Below are 18,796 nucleotides of genomic sequence, written 5' to 3' on the forward strand. Positions count from 1 at the left end.
GAGGAGACTCTTGAAAGTCCCATGGACTGCAAGAAGATCAAACCTCTCCATTCTGAAGGAAATCAGCCCTGAGTGCTCACTGGAAGGACAGATCGTGAAGCTGAGGCTCCAATACTTTGGCCACCTCATGAGAAGAGAAGACTCCCTGGAAAAGACCTTGATGTTGGGAAAGATGGAGGGCACTAGGAGAAGGGGACGACAGAGGACGAGATGGTTGGATAGTGTTCTCGAAGCTACGAACATGAGTTTGACCAAACTACGGGAGGCAGTGGAAGACAAGAGTGCCTGGCGTGCTCTGGTCCATGGGGTCACGAAGAGTCGGACATGACTAAACAACAACAACAAAGCTTTTGATTGATTAGCTAATAGAACTATCAGGCAGCAAAGTTTTAACCCGTGATTAAAACATTCGTTGATTAGTCGTACTGCCTCATTGATCAGAGCTGATGAAAAATATCTGGGAATCTGGGTATCAGAATCGGCGATGGGGTGGTGACGGCAGCTACAATCTAAATTCACATGGGTTTCAAGACGGATGGATTTTTCCCCGGGTTGGGGCCGCTGCGCAATCGTTAACACTTTGTTCCAATGTAATATTTGGCAATGGCAGACATGCATACACATACTGGGATCTGCCCCTCAATGTTGCAACCGTTAATAAGCAATGTGGAAATATGAATTTGTAAAAGATGTTTCCTGACGCCTACAACAAAACAGAACCTTCCGGAAGGCACTCTGAGGGCCTGCAAAACAACGGCAACTTTTTCGCCGCATAAACATCTGTGCATCCGCCCCAAAGACGCATTTGAGAGATTCAGTGTCGAAATTCGGGAGATTTGTTTATTTGTCTAAAACGAGGAGGCAGAAAACCACGGTTTCGTTCGGTTTGTTGCTCCAGAGAGAGAAAAACGCATCACTTTAATTTTAAAATATCTCGTTTATCCCAAACGGCCTGAGGGACTTGAAGGCGGCTGTGGCGATGGTGCTGAGGCAGTGGATCTGAAGTGCATTAAAAAAGGGGGAATGGTTTTGGAATAATTCCAGACTTCTGAGAGACAAGAGAGGAAATCAGGCTGGGCTTCACAGCGTTCAACATTATTCCTTGTGGCATCACACGCCGTTCGTGAAAACTAGTCGCGAGGGAAAGGCACTTTGCACATGATCAGAGGGACTCTTGTGCCATCCACCCGCATGGCCTGGGCATCACCCGCAGGCAGAATGGACTTGGTAGCCAGGTTCGAATCCCCGCTCAGCCATAAGGCTCACTGGGCTTATGCACGGCCTCTCAGCCTGACCTGCCTTGCAGGGTTGTTGTGAAGAGGAAACGCAGAGGAGAAAAACCACGTGCACCTCCTTGAGATCCATGGAAGTAAAGGTGGAAGATAGACACACGCACAAAATACCGTTAAAGTGCGCCTTTCCCCCAGGGAATCCTGGAAACTATAGTTCACACCTCACAGAGCTACATTTCCCAAGATTCTTTGCAAAGGAGCAGGGATGTGCTTTAAATGTACGGTGCGTACACACACACACACACAAAAGTATCTCTTTTTTTCCCAAAGGAAGGGAAAAGAAATCACTAGCACGCAATGCCTCCTCTGAAATGATAGGCTTTTGAAGGAAGAGTACTGCGTTAGGCAATTACATGTCTGCAAAAGACCATCAAGGTCATCCAACCGGGCCTCGCCGCAGACGCGAGAGCAGGACCCCTCACGCCCCGAATCCTCTCCACAAGATTACTTGGCGAGACAAAAGAGTATAAAGGCTACAATCAGAAAGAGATTACAGTTTGCCACACGCGGTTCGGCCGGGGCGGGGGTGGGAACCAAGGACCATCAAGGCCAGAAGCCCCCGTGAGGGACAATGTCAAGTGACTTCGGATCGGCTGGTTTTTCATTTGCAAGGAAGGCTAAAACCTGGATGCACCAGTCTAAAAAAAGAGAAAAATCAAAACGGGTGCCAGACTGACTCCACAGAAGCACTCAAGATGTGAGAGTCTTACCTATCACAAATGTCACGTTTTAGGCAAAGGGGTGGCGTTTCCTAGTGGCAAACGGGAAGAATATATTCTTCGTGCCGAATTGCCTGACAGGAGATAAAGACAAAAACGCCTTAAACAATTTGACATCTGTTTGCCAAGGAATCACAGGCAACTCCCCAGGTGTCAAGAGGAAGAAAATATTTTACAAGCAGCCGAGCCATCAAAGCTGCGCCCAGACTGACGGCTGGTTTTTACAGCTGCCAAACCGAAACAGGTAAGCGGATCGCTTTTATTGGGTCAACTTCAGCGAGGCGGCTTGCGGGTTACGCTGCCGGCGGAAGATCTCTGTGCAAAGCTCGCAAGCAGGCTCCTTTACGCGCGGGGAGGTTAGCAAACCTTGCCGGCGTTTGTTTACAGCCCTCGTCGCAAGAGGCAACACCCCTGAGATGAAGGCTGCGGTTGTTTCCTGGTGGGGAAACCAAGGCAAAGGGAACTTGCGCCGCTTCCGCCAGGACATGCCCCAGAGTCCGCGGCGCGGTGCTGCTCGAGTTAGGCCCCCTTGGTATCTGTCCGTGGCACGACGCAAGGATCTCAAGTGTCGGCGTGCATGTGTGAACGTAAGCAGAAAGACCTGCTGGGTCAGGGCAAAGGTCCACCGAGCCCAGCGTCCTGTTCTCATGGCCACCTCTTTGGAAGACTGCAAGCAGGTCTCAGGCCCAGCCGGGCTCTCCCCTCTCAAGGTTTCCAACAAACAGTGGAGGGAAAACACGGCCTAGCAGTCATGGACAGCCTCCAGCCTCCGGGAACCTGTCTAATCCTTTTGCAAAGCCTTCCAAGATGGCGGCTGTCACTTGCAGGACCTTAGCCCATTGTTTGGATGACACGGCGTGAGAAGGACTTTCTTTTGCCTTCCCCTACCCAGCTGCGTCTCCCTGCTTATTTAACTTATATGCAGAATTCATCATGCGAAAGGCTGGACTAGATGAATCCCAAGCCGGAATTAAGATTGCCGGAAGAAATATCAAGAACCTCAGATATGCAGATGACACAACCTTGATGGCAGAAAGTGAGGAGGAATTAAAGAACCTTTTAATGAGGGTGAAAGAGGAGAGCGCAAAATGTGGTCTGAAGCTCAACATCGAAAAAACCAAGATCATGGCCACCGGTCCCATCACCTCCTGGCAAATAGAAGGGGAAGAAATGGAGGCAGTGAGAGATTTTACTTTCTTGGGCTCCTTGATCACTGCAGATGGTGACAGCAGTCATGAAATTAAAAGACGCCTGCTTCTTGGGAGAAAAGCAATGACAAACCTAGACAGCATCTTAAAAAGCAGAGACATCACTTTGCCGACAAAGGTCCGTATATTTAAAGCTATGGTTTTCCCAGTAGCGATGTATGGAAGTGAGAGCTGGACCATCAAGAAGGCTGATCGCCGAAGAATTGATGCCTTTGAATTATGGTGCTGGAGGAGACTCTTGCGAGTCCCATGGAGTGCAAGAAGATCAAACCTATCCATTCTGAAGGAAATCCGCCCTGAGTGCTCACTGGAAGGACAGATCCTGAAGCTGAGGCTCCAAGACTTTCGCCACCTCAAGAGAAGAGAAGACTCCCTGGAAAAGACCCTGATGTTGGGAAAGATGGAGGGCACTAGGAGAAGGGGACGACAGAGGACGAGATGGTTGGACAGTGTTCTCGAAGCTACGAACATGAGTCTGACCAAACTGCGGGAGGCAGTGGAAGACAGGAGTGCCTGGCGTGCTCTGCTCCATGGGGTCACGAAGAGTCGGACACGACTAAACGACTAAACAACAACACCCAGCTGCACCAAACAGCCTTTGGTTCTAGGATTGCAAGAGAGGGAGGAAACTTTTCTCTGGGGTGACCGGAACTATACACGGCATCCCAAACATGGTCACCCCATAGGTTTGCCTGTGACGGCATTATACTCTATTACTGGTTTTATTTGCAGCTCGCGATCCCTCGCGCCAAATTTGCTTCTTCCATAGCTGCTGCCACGCAGAGCGTTGGCGTCTTCACGGAGCTACCCGCTAGGACCCGAAGGCCTCGCACCTCAGCCGCTGCCGCCACTGTGGCTTCCAAACTGCCTTAAAACAGAGATAGACACTGCTCACAATTCACACGGATGGTTATGAGTTATAAATCCTTATCTGGCTTAGGCTCTCACTGTCTGAAGGGCCGTATTCTCCCCTTTGAATCTGCCTGGGCTCTGGGATCTTTGGGGGAAGCCCTCCTCTCGCTCCCGCCACCATCACAGGGATGTGGGGCGGGGCCTTCTTGGTGGTGGCTGCTCCCAGGCAACTTTGGAACTTCCTGCTGAGAGAAGCCAGCCTGGCTCCCTCCTTGCTGTCCTTCCCCTGGCAGGACAACAGAGGACTTTTATTCTGACTGGCTTTGGAGGACTGACCTTTTTTTTTAAGGAAAGGGCTTTTAAAGAGTGCTGTGCTTTTTTTTTTACTATTTGTAGCTCAATAAATTCATTTTTATTTTATTATCGTTTATTTGCCTTTTAACTATTATCTTTTATATATGTTCATAGCCTTCTGTTTTTCATCCATGCTGTTTTAATTTGTGTAAGGCGCCTTGAGTCCCACCCTAAGGCAAGGGCAGGATATAATTAACAACAACAACAACAACAACAACAACAACAACAACAACAACAACAACACACTTCCAGCGGAGATTCATTAGTCATCCTCACCTCTGACTTTTGGGCATCTCGTGAATACCTTTTTATGCCAACGGGCCTGATCTGTTTAATTTTTCTTAAGATTGGCCAGTCAAATGATCATTTGGTACTGTCTAATGTCTGTATGTTAGAGCTATGGTTTTCCCAATAGTGATGTATGGAAGTGAGAGCTGGACCATAAAGAAGGCTGATCGCCAAAGAATTGATGCTTTTGAATTATGGTGCTGGAGGAGACTCTTGAGAGTCCCATGGACTGCAAGAAGATCAAACCTATCCATTCTGAAGGAAATCAGCCCTGAGTGCTCACTGGAAGGACAGATCCTGAAGCTGAGGCTCCAATACTTTGGTCACCTCATGAGAAGAGAAGACTCCCTGGAAAATACCCTGATGTTGGGAAAGATGGAGGGCACTAGGAGAAGGGGACGACAGAGGACGAGATGGTTGGACAGTGTTCTCGAAGCTACGGACATGAGTTTGACCAAACTGCGGGAGGCAGTGGAAGACAGGAGTGCCTGGCGTGCTCTGATCCATGGGGTCACGAAGAGTCGGACATGACTAAACAACAACAACAAAGCTTTTGATTGATTAGCTAATAGAACTATCAGGCAGCAAAGTTTTAACCCGTGATTAAAACATTCGTTGATTAGTCGTACTGCCTCATTGATCAGAGCTGATGAAAAATATCTGGGAATCTGGGTATCAGAATCGGCGATGGGGTGGCGACGGCAGCTACAATCTAAATTCACATGGGTTTCAAGACGGATGGATTTTTCCCCGGGTTGGGGCCGCTGCGCAATCGTTAACACTTTGTTCCAATGTAATATTTGCGGGAGGCAGTGCAAGACAGGAGTGCCTGGCGTGCTATGGTCCATGGTGTCACGAAGAGTCAGACATGACTAAACGACTAAACAACAACAATGTCTGTATGGTATTTTGTTTTTTTTATTATATTTAAGTATCCATTGCCTTATACCCCACTGACATTGTACACGAGATGGCATATAAATACCTTTGTGAATAAATTGAGCGCGCCTGCAGCCGTGCTTATTCTCAGATAACCAACGGGGAGAACACATTTTAATGCAAAATCTCAAATCCTCCCGGATTGTTTGCACATCTACCAATGCCCTCCTATAGGCAAAAAAAAAACAGACTGCGCGTTGGGTCAGGCTAGCAGCCTTTTGCTGTCTGACACTCCGGCTGAATCCATCTGTATGCAACAGATTTCAAAATGGTTCAGGAGTCAGACGTTCTCTCCAGGAAATTGTGCGAAGGAGGCTGAGAATTTCTTTGAGGTCTTGGCACCTCGACCAAAACTACAATTCCCAAGATCCTTTCAGGGAGGGCAGGAATAGAACCAAGCTGGCTAAAACTGGTAATCAAAAACAGATATGCAAGTTTGTTGCGTAGATTAGGGGTGGATAGAATTTAAGTCTGTCAGATTTTTACGGGGACCCAAAGTTCTGCCAAGCAGAGTCGCGTGCAAAAGGCAGAATTCAAGAGCACATTTGAACCTTACAGGAGCTTCCCTTTTATTTAGCATTCATCACAATCTGTTTTCAGGGAGGTTAGACGGCATGGCGTCAGAGCAAATGTTATTATCCGACACTTTCCAGTGCATTTCTCGTATCACTTTCCTTATCGCTAAAAAGTCTGGTCTTCTGGGGAAAAGAGTTTGTTGCACAACACATCCCAGGCAACTGCAACTCTTCGGCCTGAATTTCCAGAATTAAATCCCACCTGGAAATAGCAAGAACTTGGGAGCACATTTGTTTTCAGCACCGGAACAGAACCAAGCTCGCATTACAAAAGTCCACTCTTGGCTCTTCCCAAGTTTTCAATGTTTCAGCAGCTTCGTTTAAGGCAGAAAAAAGGAGTTCCTTGGTTGCTGAGAAGTATTAAACGGGGAGTCTAAAAACCCCGGACGATCTACTATAAATCATTAGGAGATGATTTACCAGTAGATCTTGAACAACCGCCCGCCCGCTTCTGATGTGATAACAGGAGAGAAGAGGGAAGCCAACACAATCTTTTCAGAAAAGAAATATCATTGCCAAATAGGATGAGCTGACCGAACGACTTCTCGGCGTGTACACACTTCTGGGGTGCAGGGTAAAGTTGACGTAACTGAGCCGAGCGTCACGTGAGACCCCCTGGGGCAAGGGGTACAAGGGGTACAACTTTGCTCCTGCAAAGTTTTTAATCCAAATTAGCGCGCCAGAGCTCAGATAATTCCACAGCAACGTACGGCCACCTCTAACGCACATTTTAACTTGCGTGATTTCAACCCTATGTGGCTGGTGGAAACGGCGCAAGTCAAATGCAAGCAGAGCAGAGAGCTTAAAAATTATTTTTGCACGGGCTCCCTCCCCTTGGGTCACCCAGCACAAAAAGAGCTTTTAATTGCTAGACAATTCCCCCTCTATCTCCCCTTCCCAGTTAGCTGCAGGAGAGCTCCAAGATTTCGGGTGCACGCAATTTTCGTGTATGCTGAACTGAACCCATGCGCAGGGTGCGGCCGTACTGTATAAGTTTATCGGGGCTTGCGGCCCAAAAATCCCACACAACTTTCCTCAACAGGGGTGAGAGGGACGTATCAGACAGCTACCCTGTCGCAAAAACACAGCTTGCGACGCAACGTAAAGCAATCGAGCCACGCAACAAATTTCAGAGGCGTACATCCCAAAATAAGCGTGCCCCTCAAGTATTTTTATTTATTGCATTTGTATACTGCCCTTCATCCGCAAATCTCAGGAATCGCCTTCCAACCAGGCCACTTTTCTACGTGGAAAAACTGCCTTATATCCCGAGTTAGACCTTAGCTCAGGGTTTCAGGAAGGGGACCCTCCCAACCCTACCTGCCGGGGACTGAATCCGGCAACTTTTGCAGACGCAAAACAGATGGTCTTCATCAGGGCAAACCCTTCCCTATTGAGCCCAGCGGTCCGCCAGGGTCCTGGACCGAGAAAGCTCTTTTGCATTGCTTGCTTTCTGACCAGCAATGTCAGGGATTTAATATCTGAGCTTTCTGTACTGCCATAGAGCCTGGGTAGGCAAACTAAGGCCCGGGGGCCGGATCCGGCCCAACCGCCTTCTAAATCCAGCCCGCAGACGGCCCAGGAATCAGCGTGTTTTTACATGAGTAGAATGTGCCCTTTTATTTAAAATGCATCTCTGGGTTATCTGTGGGGCATAGGAATTCGTTCATCCCCCCCCCAATAAAATATAGTCCGGCTCCCCACAAGGTCTGAGGGACAGTGGACCGGCCCCCTGCTGAAAAGTTTGCTGACCCCTGGCCATAGAGCCATGGTCTTTCCTATTGCTGCAATCGCAGAATCCGGCTTGTAAAAAAGTGAAGAAGTCTGCAGTTCCCAGGCTGTTCATGCCATCATGTTGTGCCATCAGGGCAGGACTTTTGGGGGTCCCCAAACGCAGCAGAGCGGGGCTCACTGTGTTTTGAAAGAGGTGGAAACAACACCCAGTCTAAAGAGGGGAGCTTTCCATTAAAACAGAACCTTAAAAAAAACTAGTTAACTGCTCTACTGGGTTGTGGGTCGAAACACGGGGAAAGTTGTGGTCACGACAGAGAAATCAACACCAGGACAACTCTGCTTAAAAGCGTTTTGGTAGCGGACATTGATGCGACTAATGTGCTGGTCTCTCACACACACACACACATACACACACACACCCAAAATTTGCCTGCTGCCTTTCAGATCCTAAGGCCACCCGAGGCAGCCCACTTCAATAAATAAAAGAACGAAAGCAATCCTTTTTGGAAAATATAGACACCCGTGGCCCAAACACATCCGAGTCACAGATTAGAACGCCGCGCACAGCCTCGGCCTGCAATGCACACAGAACAACTCTGCGTACTTTCGCCGGCTTAAATATTCATTGTTGGAGCAGCTAAAGGGCTTTTTTCCCACTCACAATGCTCCTATCGCTCACGCTTCCGGGGGCAAGTGAGGGTTTTGATCCATGGAAATGGTGGAGCCACCGAGTTAGTGGACGGTAGCGGAAAGACTAAAATCCTGACCTGAAAAGGGGAGAGGGCGATGGACTTAGAATCACCCGAGGATCCTCTAGTCGAGGCACCCCCAACCTGCGGCCCTCCAGATGTTTTGGCCTACAACTCCCATGATCCCTAGCTAACAGGACCAGTGGTCAGGGATGATGAGAATTGTCGTCCAAAACATCTGGAGGACCGAAGGCTGGGGATGCCTGCTCTAGTCCAACCCCCCCGCGATGCAGGACTGTGCGGCTGTCCCATACGGGGATCGAACCTGCAACCTTGGCGTTGTCTGCACCCCGCTCTAACCAACTGAGCTGTCCAGCCTGACTTCTTTCACGGCTGGGGGATGAAAGCACCTTCCTGTGCAAGGCAAGGAAGCGATGGAGCTTCTCTTGGGATGTTTTCTGGACTGCTAACCCACACCAGCTCCAACAAAGCATGGTTAGCGGTGAGGGATCATGGGAGTTACAGTTCAACGTGATCTGGAAGGTCACACCCCTCGTCCACCCGACACGGAGGCATGCCGTAGGTCTGTGGCCATGTGCGATCGGTATGCACCTCTGATTTGTTGTTCACCCCCGGAGGCACACTCCATTGTCTCTCGAGACAGACGGATGCCAACAAGGTACACCAAGGATGAACATCAAGGGCAGGTGCAGAAACATACCTGATCGAAACCAGGCTGCAGGAGATTCTACATTTAGGGGATTCACACTTTTAAAGGCACATTAACACCTAGAATCATAGAATCACAGAGTTGGAAGAGACCACAAGGGCCATCCAGTCCAACCCCCTGCCAAGCAGGAAACACCATCAAAGCATTCTTGACATATGCCTGTCAAGCCTCTGCTTAAAGACCTCCAAAGAAGGAGACTCCACCACACTCCTTGGTAGCAAATTCCACTGCCGAACAGCTCTTACTGCCAGGAAGTTCTTCCTAATGTTGAGGTGGAATCTTCTTTCTTGAAGTTTGAATCCATTGCTCCGTGTCCGCTTCTCTGGAGCAGCAGAAAACAACCTTTCTCCCTCCTCCATATGACATCCTTTCATATATTTGAACATGGCTATCATATCACCCCTTAACCTTCTCTTCTCCAGGCTAAACACCTGAAAGAGATTAAGGTCCCCTGTCCACATCTCGGCTTAATACGTATCTCCTCCAACTCCTGCTGTCCAACGCTGTCCTGCTACCTAAATCTGGAGATTCTCTATGTTTTGAAAATTCGAATAGGAGAGTGCCACAACGGTTGCATGGTAATCTCTGGATTTAGGGGGAAAGGAAAGTTGTGGGAACAGCAGGATTTCGAGGAGAAAGCCGTGCGAGCGAGGGGGAATTAAAGGAGATACCCGTGGGTTCGCAATCCACAAGGAGATGGAGCGTCGCCGAGACGCCAAGACACTCGAGATCCATCTCAGCCAAGTCTAGGGTGTGGCAGAATTTCAAAGAGCGCTGGGTTGCGAGACGGGAAGAGGACCAACTCGGATCCCTTGGAGGACAAGACATCCCATCTCTCGGGCTAAAATGTTTGCCATCTGATCGCGAAGGCCAAAATGCAAAGCACACTCTCCTTTTTTCACTGGGAAAGAAAGATGATAATAAAGAATAGATGAGCAATTTCAGGGAGGGGAAGATATTGCATCAAACTCTCACATCCTTTTAGACGTACGTTATTTATTTTTTTATTGCCACAATAACCATCACAGATGGGTGCCCCCCCCCTCCACAAACACCCTTCCCCGGTCTTGGCTGAGACAGAGCCCAGGGTGAAAGAATCGCAACCTTTACTTTCGAAAAGGCGCCTCACCTTTTTTTGATAGGGCGGTCAACCAATTTATGGACTCATTAACTCGTCGCATTTAAATAAATTTGCACATGACGGGAACCTCAGCTCGCCGAGATACCGGAGGAAAGCGCAAGGATGCAACTATTTAGAAATCAAAAGCTGTTGCCGGAAGGAAAGCCTGCCTTTAATGTATCTGTGTGACCTTTGCAGCAGTCATTCGCCGGGACCAATATCACCTCCTCACAAACAAAACATGCGCCATTGAGACAGCCGAGGCAGCAGATCAATCAACTTTTTAAAAAAGCTTTCTAAGTTGATTAATCTGTTGCAGCCCTACACATCTCGCTTGGGAGGGGAACCAAACAGCTATCTATGCACAACACACACACACAAACACAAATATTCCGATTCACACCAAACTCGCACGCCAGAAGTGGCGGCTGCAGAAGTCACAAAAAGGATGCGCAACTCATGCTAAACTCTCTCTTTCTTCTGAGGTGAATTAAGAGAGTGTTGGGGGGGGGGGTGAGAGAGAAACCCCCAGCCACAAAATGGATAGGTAAAATATACGCTCAAGCCACAGAGTCTTTGCTGAGTTGGGCAGAACAATTTAAAATGCGATTGCTCTGTGTGTGTTCTCGGGAAACAACAAATTTTCATCTTGAGAAACAACCTTCGCTTGCTTGGTTTTAAACAATCGAGGGCAGCCCACAGGCCAGAGCTTCTGAGGATGTGTCCCCCCCATCTTTGCCCACAATTTTTCCAGCGTTCCCCCTTCCCTATTTTTTTTTTTTACGCAACTCTAACTAACTGAAGCTCCCTGGACCACTCTGTCCTCTGGGCCCATCCTTCCCCTTTCAGACCTAAATCTGCAGGAAAATAATAATAATAATAATAATAATAATAATAATAATAATAATAATGGCACTCCTCCACCCTCCAAAATCCCCGAACAGGAGAGAGTCCAACACCGGGGGGTGGGGGTGGGGATACCTCTGCTGGGACACAAATGGGAATAAATTTTAAAAATTACACAAAAGCAGCAGTTGTATGTTGAATTTTTTTTGCAAAGTTCTGCTGTGAGAGCCCCATTGGCATGAACGTGGCCTTGGGCTGGAGGCAGTCTGTGTTCTTGCCAAACCCATTCATTTCTATGGGGCTTCTACGCTGGAGAAATTTTCCGCCGGATTGTGGCCACCAAATCAGAGAAAAGAGAGAGAGACTGGAGGCCTGCTCTGCTCAGGTTTGCAATTTTTAAATAAGTAAATGTGGAGAACCTGCCCCCCCTCCCTGTTGATTGTTTCCAACAGAGTTTCAATGATCAGATGTGCACATTTATCAAGAAGCGGGAGAGAGGGAAGGGGGGGGGGAAATGTGTGATGTTTTTTAAAAAACGTAATTTTCCCCTCCTCCCTCTGGAGGAGATTTTTAAGGTGAGAGAAAAGGTAGTAAGAAGGAGAAACATGCGCATGCACACACGCACACACCATGATTTAGGCAAATAGGCCTATTAAGTTCTAATATATATTTCTGTTGCTAGGAAGCGTTGCCTCGCATGGCGACAGAGCGCAAATTGTAGCACTTATGAATCACAGGTTTTTTTTCAAGTGTGAGAGAGATTTTTCTGACAAACAACCGCCTTGCTTTCTTCTCTCCCCCACCCCAAATCCCCCCCAATTCCCCAAGGACACTACTGTGGTTTTTTCCCAAAATAAAAAATAAAAATGATGTGATCCCTAATCTCAGTTTTTATGTAAATTTTTCCAATCCAACCTCCTCCTTCCTTAAGGAGGGGGGGGGAAATGTGCAAGGAGGACTAGGGTTTCAGAAGTTATTGGGGGTTTTAGCCACAATTGTTAACAGATGGGGAGTCAGTTTCTGGGACTCAAGCAGCAGTGTGTGTGTGTGTGTGTGTGTGTGTGTGTGTGTGTGTGTTAGGAGAGAGAGGAGAGAGAGAAGTACAGTATTCATCCCATCTCAAGAGCACCTCAACCAGCTCAAGGGGGGAAATGGCCAGATATGGAAGAGAAGCAAGAAATAAAAGTATGTTTTTAGTCTGACCTATTAAAGCTGTGATGTGGAAGGGAGTGAGTGAGTGTGTCTGCCTGCGAGCACATGCATTTCACCAAAATGGGCAGTGCGTAAGAACTTCCTGTCCTGCCCATTCATTTCAATGCACAGCAGAACAACTCCCCAAGCGAGGGAGGGGGTGCCCCCTCCTGCCCCCCCCAAAGGATTTGTGCGTTTTGAACATTTAATCCACACATACGGAAGAGAAAAAGAGACAGGAGTGGATGTGAGCACACAAAAGAGGGCCACAGATAATTCTGCACAGACCCACCCAAATCGCAAAAAAAAGTTGAAAGCACCCCCAACACACCCCAAATGCCTTTTCAACAACCATTATGGAACCAAACATTTAAGTGTGCAGAAAATCTCTTGCAGCAGCTGCTCTGCAAAAACAAAAAAAAGGCCACCGCAGCAACACATACAAGCTCATCATTCAATCTTTAGATTACAGATGAGCATGGTTTATAAATTATCCCTGGCGCACAGAGGGTGCAAGCAAACCCTCCTGGATTGCGGACATTCCATATTTAATTAGGGGAGTTCCACTGAAATTAACTTGCAAGAGCAAATGTGTTTTAGCATCAGGGTGTTAAGGACACAAAACACACACCAACACAGCTGACAACTCTTTGGTAGTGCCATTTTGCAGAGAGGGGTGGGTGGAACTTTCAAACGCAAGTTATCTTTGAAAACCCTGTGGAGCCAGGCATAGCCCTCCCTAACTAGCTGGAGAGTCAGTTATCAAAATAAACTCTCCAGGGCTAAGAGGGGAGGGGGAGAGAGAGAAGGAAACCACACTTGAAGGAGAGGAAGACAGTGGAATCAAAACTTGCTTCACTCTGGATATTTATTTTTAAACAAACAACTCTTGATGCAAACCCAAGAATCAAATTCTCACCCAGTTGCAAGTCTTGTCCTCCTAACCCAGCCGGATGAAACCCACAAGAGTAGGGAATGGAAGATCCAGAAGTTTGCAAAAGGGAAATGTATTAAAAATGTTAAGGGAGCTGGAGCGAAACTGGCGTGAAACTAGAAGGGCTCCGTTGGTCCTTCCCTTGAAATCTGACCACCACAACTACCCGCACCAAAGCACAAGGGATATTATATTTCCCTAGATTCTCTGGTTTTGGAGTCCAGGATTTTGCAAACTCAAGAATCCAAGTAAGATTTTCTTTCTTTTTAAATAATGCACACATCGATTTCTTTCCCCCCCCCCCACCCTGTGCCAAACTTCTGCGCGCACACCCCACCAGGAGAATTTGCACAGTGCAATATCCCACGATATCCCAGCACACAACATATACTTAGTTTGGACCCGGTGCCTAAGCAGGGAACACAACCCATATATATATATACACACACACTCCAAAATACTTACTTTTTGTTCGAGGTGTTCCAATAGATTGGTTCCAAGCTGAGTCCTTCTATAAACCAGAGTTCTAGCAAAGCGAACAGGAGACCTGTATAAAATCCAACCCAGGAGATTCCTGGGGCCATTATTGCAAGAGAGGCACAACTCCTTTTTCCTTTTTTTTTGTGGAGGAAGGGGGGGCACCAAATCTCCTTCAGTCTTTTCTCTCCCCCCCCCTTTTCTCTCTTTCTTCGCCTTTGTTTTCTTTCTTTGACAATCTCTCTCTCGCGCACACACACAAAAATCCAAGAAGGCAGAGAGAGAGAGCGAGAGAGAGCAACACTCCTTTTTTTGCAAACAGACCGGGGCTAAAAGCGCAGACGCACGCAAAAGAGAATACTAATAATATTGTTATTTTGCATGTTTTTTTTAAAAAAAAGAGATCGAGAAAGGAAGAGAGAGAGGAAAGAGAAAAGGATGGGTCTGTCTAAATCCCCTCGGTCAGTAAAGTTTTATAAATCCTCGCCTTGGCACCAGCTTTTCGGCAGATCCGGAAAGTTTGAGGCGCCTGCCCAGATCCAGAGGAGAAGATGGAGAGAATAATCGGGGGAGAAAGAAACGCATCTTTTTTGGAGGGGGTGGGAAGGAAAGAAAGAAGGGGAAAAGGGGGGTGATCGGGGAGGGGGGGAGAAAACACACACACAGAGAGAGGGGGGAGCACACACACATACACACACACCCAAGAATAACAACACAGGAACGCAGGAGAAATCCTATCCACTTCGCCTTTTCCGGATTGCGCGCTGAGCTCCTTTGGTGCTGGAAGGCGCTGGGGGGGAAAGTGTGTGTTGCAAGATAGAAGAAAAGGGGGGCAAAGGAAGAATTCATTTGCAACCAGTAGCCCCCTCTTCTTTTCCTCCTTCTCCTCTTCTTCCTTTTTTGGGGGGGAAATATTTTTTCCTCTTGCTGCGCTTTTCTGCCTGCGCCCCCCCTTCCTCCAGCGCGCCTCCCTCTTTTGCGAAAGCTCAGCAATGAATAACTCCAGCGATGAAGCCGAAATAATGGGAATAAGGAGAGAGGAGGGTGGGATTTTTTTTTCTCTTTTTGAGTGAGTGAGAGAGAGAGAAAAGGGAGGAGAAAAGAATTGGTGAATGTGAAATTCTGGAACGAAGAGACACTCTGAAACGCCAGGCAAGGGAGCCGGAGTCAGGAGATGAAAGAAGATACGGACTCCGGAATCCAATCTTGAACGTTGCCAATGCAAAAAAGAGAAAGAGAAAACCTCCGGGGGGGGGGGGAATAAAGGAGGGAGAAAGAGTAGGAAGGTGAAAAGAGAAAAAATATGCCCCCGGAACGCCACAAAAAGACTCCTTTGAAGAAAGAGGAAATGTTTCGTTCCCCAGTTTCCACTCTCCACACCCCCCAAAATCATCTCCCAAGGTGGAGATTTGCTGACACGTTTCTTTTTCCCCTTGCAGGGTTTGTTTGGTGTGTATTTGTGTGGCTGCTTTAAAAAAGATAAAATGGGAAATGGTAAGAAATATATTTAAAAATCTAATGATGTGGATTTTTTCTCTCTCTCTACCCCCAGGTGGATAGAATTGGAGGTAGATTAATGGAATTGCTGATTTGAAAGGAGTCAGCATAATTATATATAGAAAGGGGGGGGGGGAAGGTTGGCCAAATTTGGGCAAGGTTCAAGGAGGTGGGATGTTGCTCCCCACACATGGGGGGGGGCATTTGGTGAGCTGGTAACGCTGGGCATCTCCAAAGGGTGGCCCAGAGATATATGCCCCACCGTGGGGACAAATCGAGAGAGAAATTGAGACATTAGTAGGAGCTGGGCTGGAGAACTTTTGCGTTCCCAAAACTCATTCAGAAAACAGCCCCTTTGACAGAGGAAGTTTTGGTTGAGAAGATCTGGAGATCACCGAGAGCACCAGAAGAGCACCCAGATGCAGTTTGTTTTAATTTCTAAGGAAAAGATCCCCGGAGAACCCGGCATTCAACAGGGGCAGCAGCCTTCCCCTTCTCTGCATGCCTGGGGGGAAGCCGCACCTGTTGAATGGATGGGTGACACCTGGCTTGAGAGCAGTACATGTGAAAAGGATCTAGGAGTCTTGGTAGACCACAAACTTGACATGAGTCAACAGTGTGATGCAGCAGCTAAAAAAGCCAATGCAATTCTGGGCTGCATCAATAGGAGTATAGCATCTAGATCAAGGGAAGTAATAGTACCACTGTATTCTGCTCTGGTCAGACCTCACCTGGAGTACTGTGTCCAGTTCTGGGCACCACAGTTCAAGAAGGATACTGACAAGCTGGAACGTGTCCAGAAGAGGGCAACCAAAATGGTCAAAGGCCTGGAAACGATGCCTTATGAGGAACGGCTTAGGGAGCTGGGTATGTTTAGCCTGGGGAAGAGAAGGTTAAGGGGTGATATGATAGCCATGTTCAAATATATAAAAGGATGTCATATAGAGGAGGGAGAAAGGTTGTTTTCTGCTGCTCCAGAGAAGCGGACACGGAGCAATGGATTCAAACTTCAAGAAAGAAGATTCCACCTAAACATTAGGAAGAACTTCCTGACAGTAAGAGCTGTTTGGCAGTGGAATTTGCTACCAAGGAGTGTGGTGGAGTCTCCTTCTCTGGAGGTCTTTAAGCAGAGGCTTGACAGGCATATGTCAAGAATGCTTTGATGGTGTTTCCTGCTTGGCAGGGGGTTGGACTGGATGGCCCTTGTGGTCTCTTCCAACTCTTATGATTCTATGAATTTCTGCCTGTCCGGCCAGCTATCCTCCAGTTCGCAAGAACCCTGTGGAGGAAGGCAGGCGCTCAGCCCAGAGAGGCAAAGCTTGCTTGCTTCGAAACCGAGTAGCTGCTGCAAGACAAAGCCAGTTGTGCGGTAGCACGACTGACAGGTTATTAAATAAAAATAACAGATCAACTGACAAAGGCTCGGTTGCAAACAATGCATTGTGGTGTCGGTTGCGCAAGATGGAAGAGGCCGTACTCTGTCAGATGAAGAGATCTGTGATGCCAGTAACTCACACGCTCCTACGCCTTTTGTTTTTCTTTTGCATGTTTTCCAGTTTCACGGAGCTTTTCTCTGGAAAGATAAGAAGTCTTCTTACGAATCTAAATGGTACGAGTGAAGCCGTCTGGGTGAAATTCCAAAACCTCACACTCTCCTTAAGTGACAGCAAAGGCCTAGTTGGGGGACACATTTTCAGTCATTGGGGGGGGGGGTTGCTCAGCCCCAAACCAATAATTATAGAGGCTAGTGTGCCTTTGAGCATACACAGAGTGCTTTCCCGTCTGCGCTGAGAAACCACAGCCTGCTAATCCTGGAAACTGACAGGAAACAGAAAGCCTTCTGGGTGACAGTGAATGACATGTGAGGAATCCTTTGTTTCCAAGCTCAAAGCGCCGCAAAAAATCCCCAGCCAGTGAGAAGGCCTCATTTTTATTAGCCCTTGGGCTTCCTCCACACCAGCTAACAAATACAAATGGAATTTGCCTTATCTCCTCACCACTCACGATAATTAACCAGTGGAACCTCCTACCACAAGATGTTGCAAAACACCACTAAACTAGACCTGAAGAACAACTAAGGTGGTAATGCCGCTACCGGCTTCGAACCAAAACAGCCGGTTGTGGCTTTATTCTCAGAATATACCTCGCCGTTTTTCTTTTGGTTGTAAGATGGAATGTTGCAAAGCGGAAGAGCTCTTAACATTTTGACCTCTGCTTTCTATATTTCTACAAACTTCTAGTCCTCAGCACGGAAGCAAGAAAGTAGTTTCCACCTTCAGAGCTACTTAGGGTTCCTCCAGCCTGGGGCGTTTCATGGTTTTGTGATGCTTCCTCACAAAGCTACCTCATTATTGCCGTCTGGAGTAGCAACTATTGTGCAACAAAGGGGGGGAGGGGGGGAAACTGGAACATTTATGGGATGAAAAAATGGTAGTTTTTCAGGAGGAAGCTACAGGATAAACACCAGTTGGGAGCAAAGAGTACAGCCACCGCAAAACTTTTGCAGGCACAAACAGTATTGAAAACGGGAGGGCGCATAACCGCCCTGATACCATCATGAACACAAAGAATCACAAGCGCACGATAAAATTGATCCTCCGAGGAGCCCCTGGGCTCTGCGATCGTCAGATGGACACCTATATTGTATAAGGCACCTGTACAGGTATGTGAAAAGGAAAACAACCCCACCTGGGCAAGGCTAGGGTAGCTTTTTTGTCCGCAACCAGTGAAGAAAGCGCAAAGAGGAATGGAAGGGGCCACTCATTTCCCGTAAGAAGTCCGTGCCTTCCTAAGGTTTTTTTTTGCTTCCATGAGGGGTGGGGGACCGAACCCAGTTCAGGAGACCAGAAAGTGTGCAGAGGGGGGGCGACCAAGATGATCGAGGGTCTGGAAGCCAAGCCTTGTGAGGAACAGTTGAGGGAGACAAGAGGGGAGCCATTTTCAGATATCTAAAGACCTGTCGCATGGAGGATGGAGCGAGCTTGCTTTCTCCTGCTCCGGAGGGCAGGACCCGAACCCATGACTTCAAGAAAAGAGGTTCTGGCTCAACGTCTGGCAGCAAGAGCCGTCCGACAGTGGAACGGACTCCCTCGGGAGATGGACTCTCATCCGTCGGAGGATTTTAAGCAGATGATCAGGGATGCTTGAGATGAGATTCCTGCATTGCGGGGGGTTGGACTAGATGACCCTTGTGGTCCCTTCCAACTCTGTGAAAGAAAATAGGCTTAATAATAATTTATTATTTATACCCCGCCCATCTGGCTGGGTTTCCCCAGCCACTCTGGGCGGCTTACAACAGAAAAATGAAATAAAATAATCTATTAAACATTAAAAGCCTCCCTAAACAGGGCT

At 47.8% G+C, this 18,796-nt stretch overlaps 1 protein-coding gene across 3 annotated transcripts in view; it reads right to left on the reverse strand.

The window, feature by feature from the left end:
* EFNB3 (ephrin B3) overlaps positions 1–18,796 on the reverse strand; it is an 88,338-nt gene that overhangs the window by 51,904 nt on the left and 17,638 nt on the right. For 2 of the 3 annotated variants that reach the window (XM_088656263.1, XM_035135885.3), the window contains exon 1: positions 13,937–14,103. The exons of the other annotated variant lie outside the window; for it this stretch is intronic. In XM_088656263.1, the coding sequence (XP_088512389.1) occupies positions 13,937–14,055 (119 nt within the window). In that variant the 5' untranslated portion in view covers positions 14,056–14,103. Of the gene's footprint in view, positions 1–13,936; positions 14,104–18,796 lie in introns of those variants that run through there. 3 annotated transcript variants of the gene reach the window in all.

The sequence above is a fragment of the Zootoca vivipara genome, chromosome 12 (genome assembly GCF_965207765.1).
Source record: "Zootoca vivipara chromosome 12, rZooViv2.hap1.1, whole genome shotgun sequence".
NCBI lineage: Eukaryota > Metazoa > Chordata > Lepidosauria > Squamata > Lacertidae > Zootoca > Zootoca vivipara.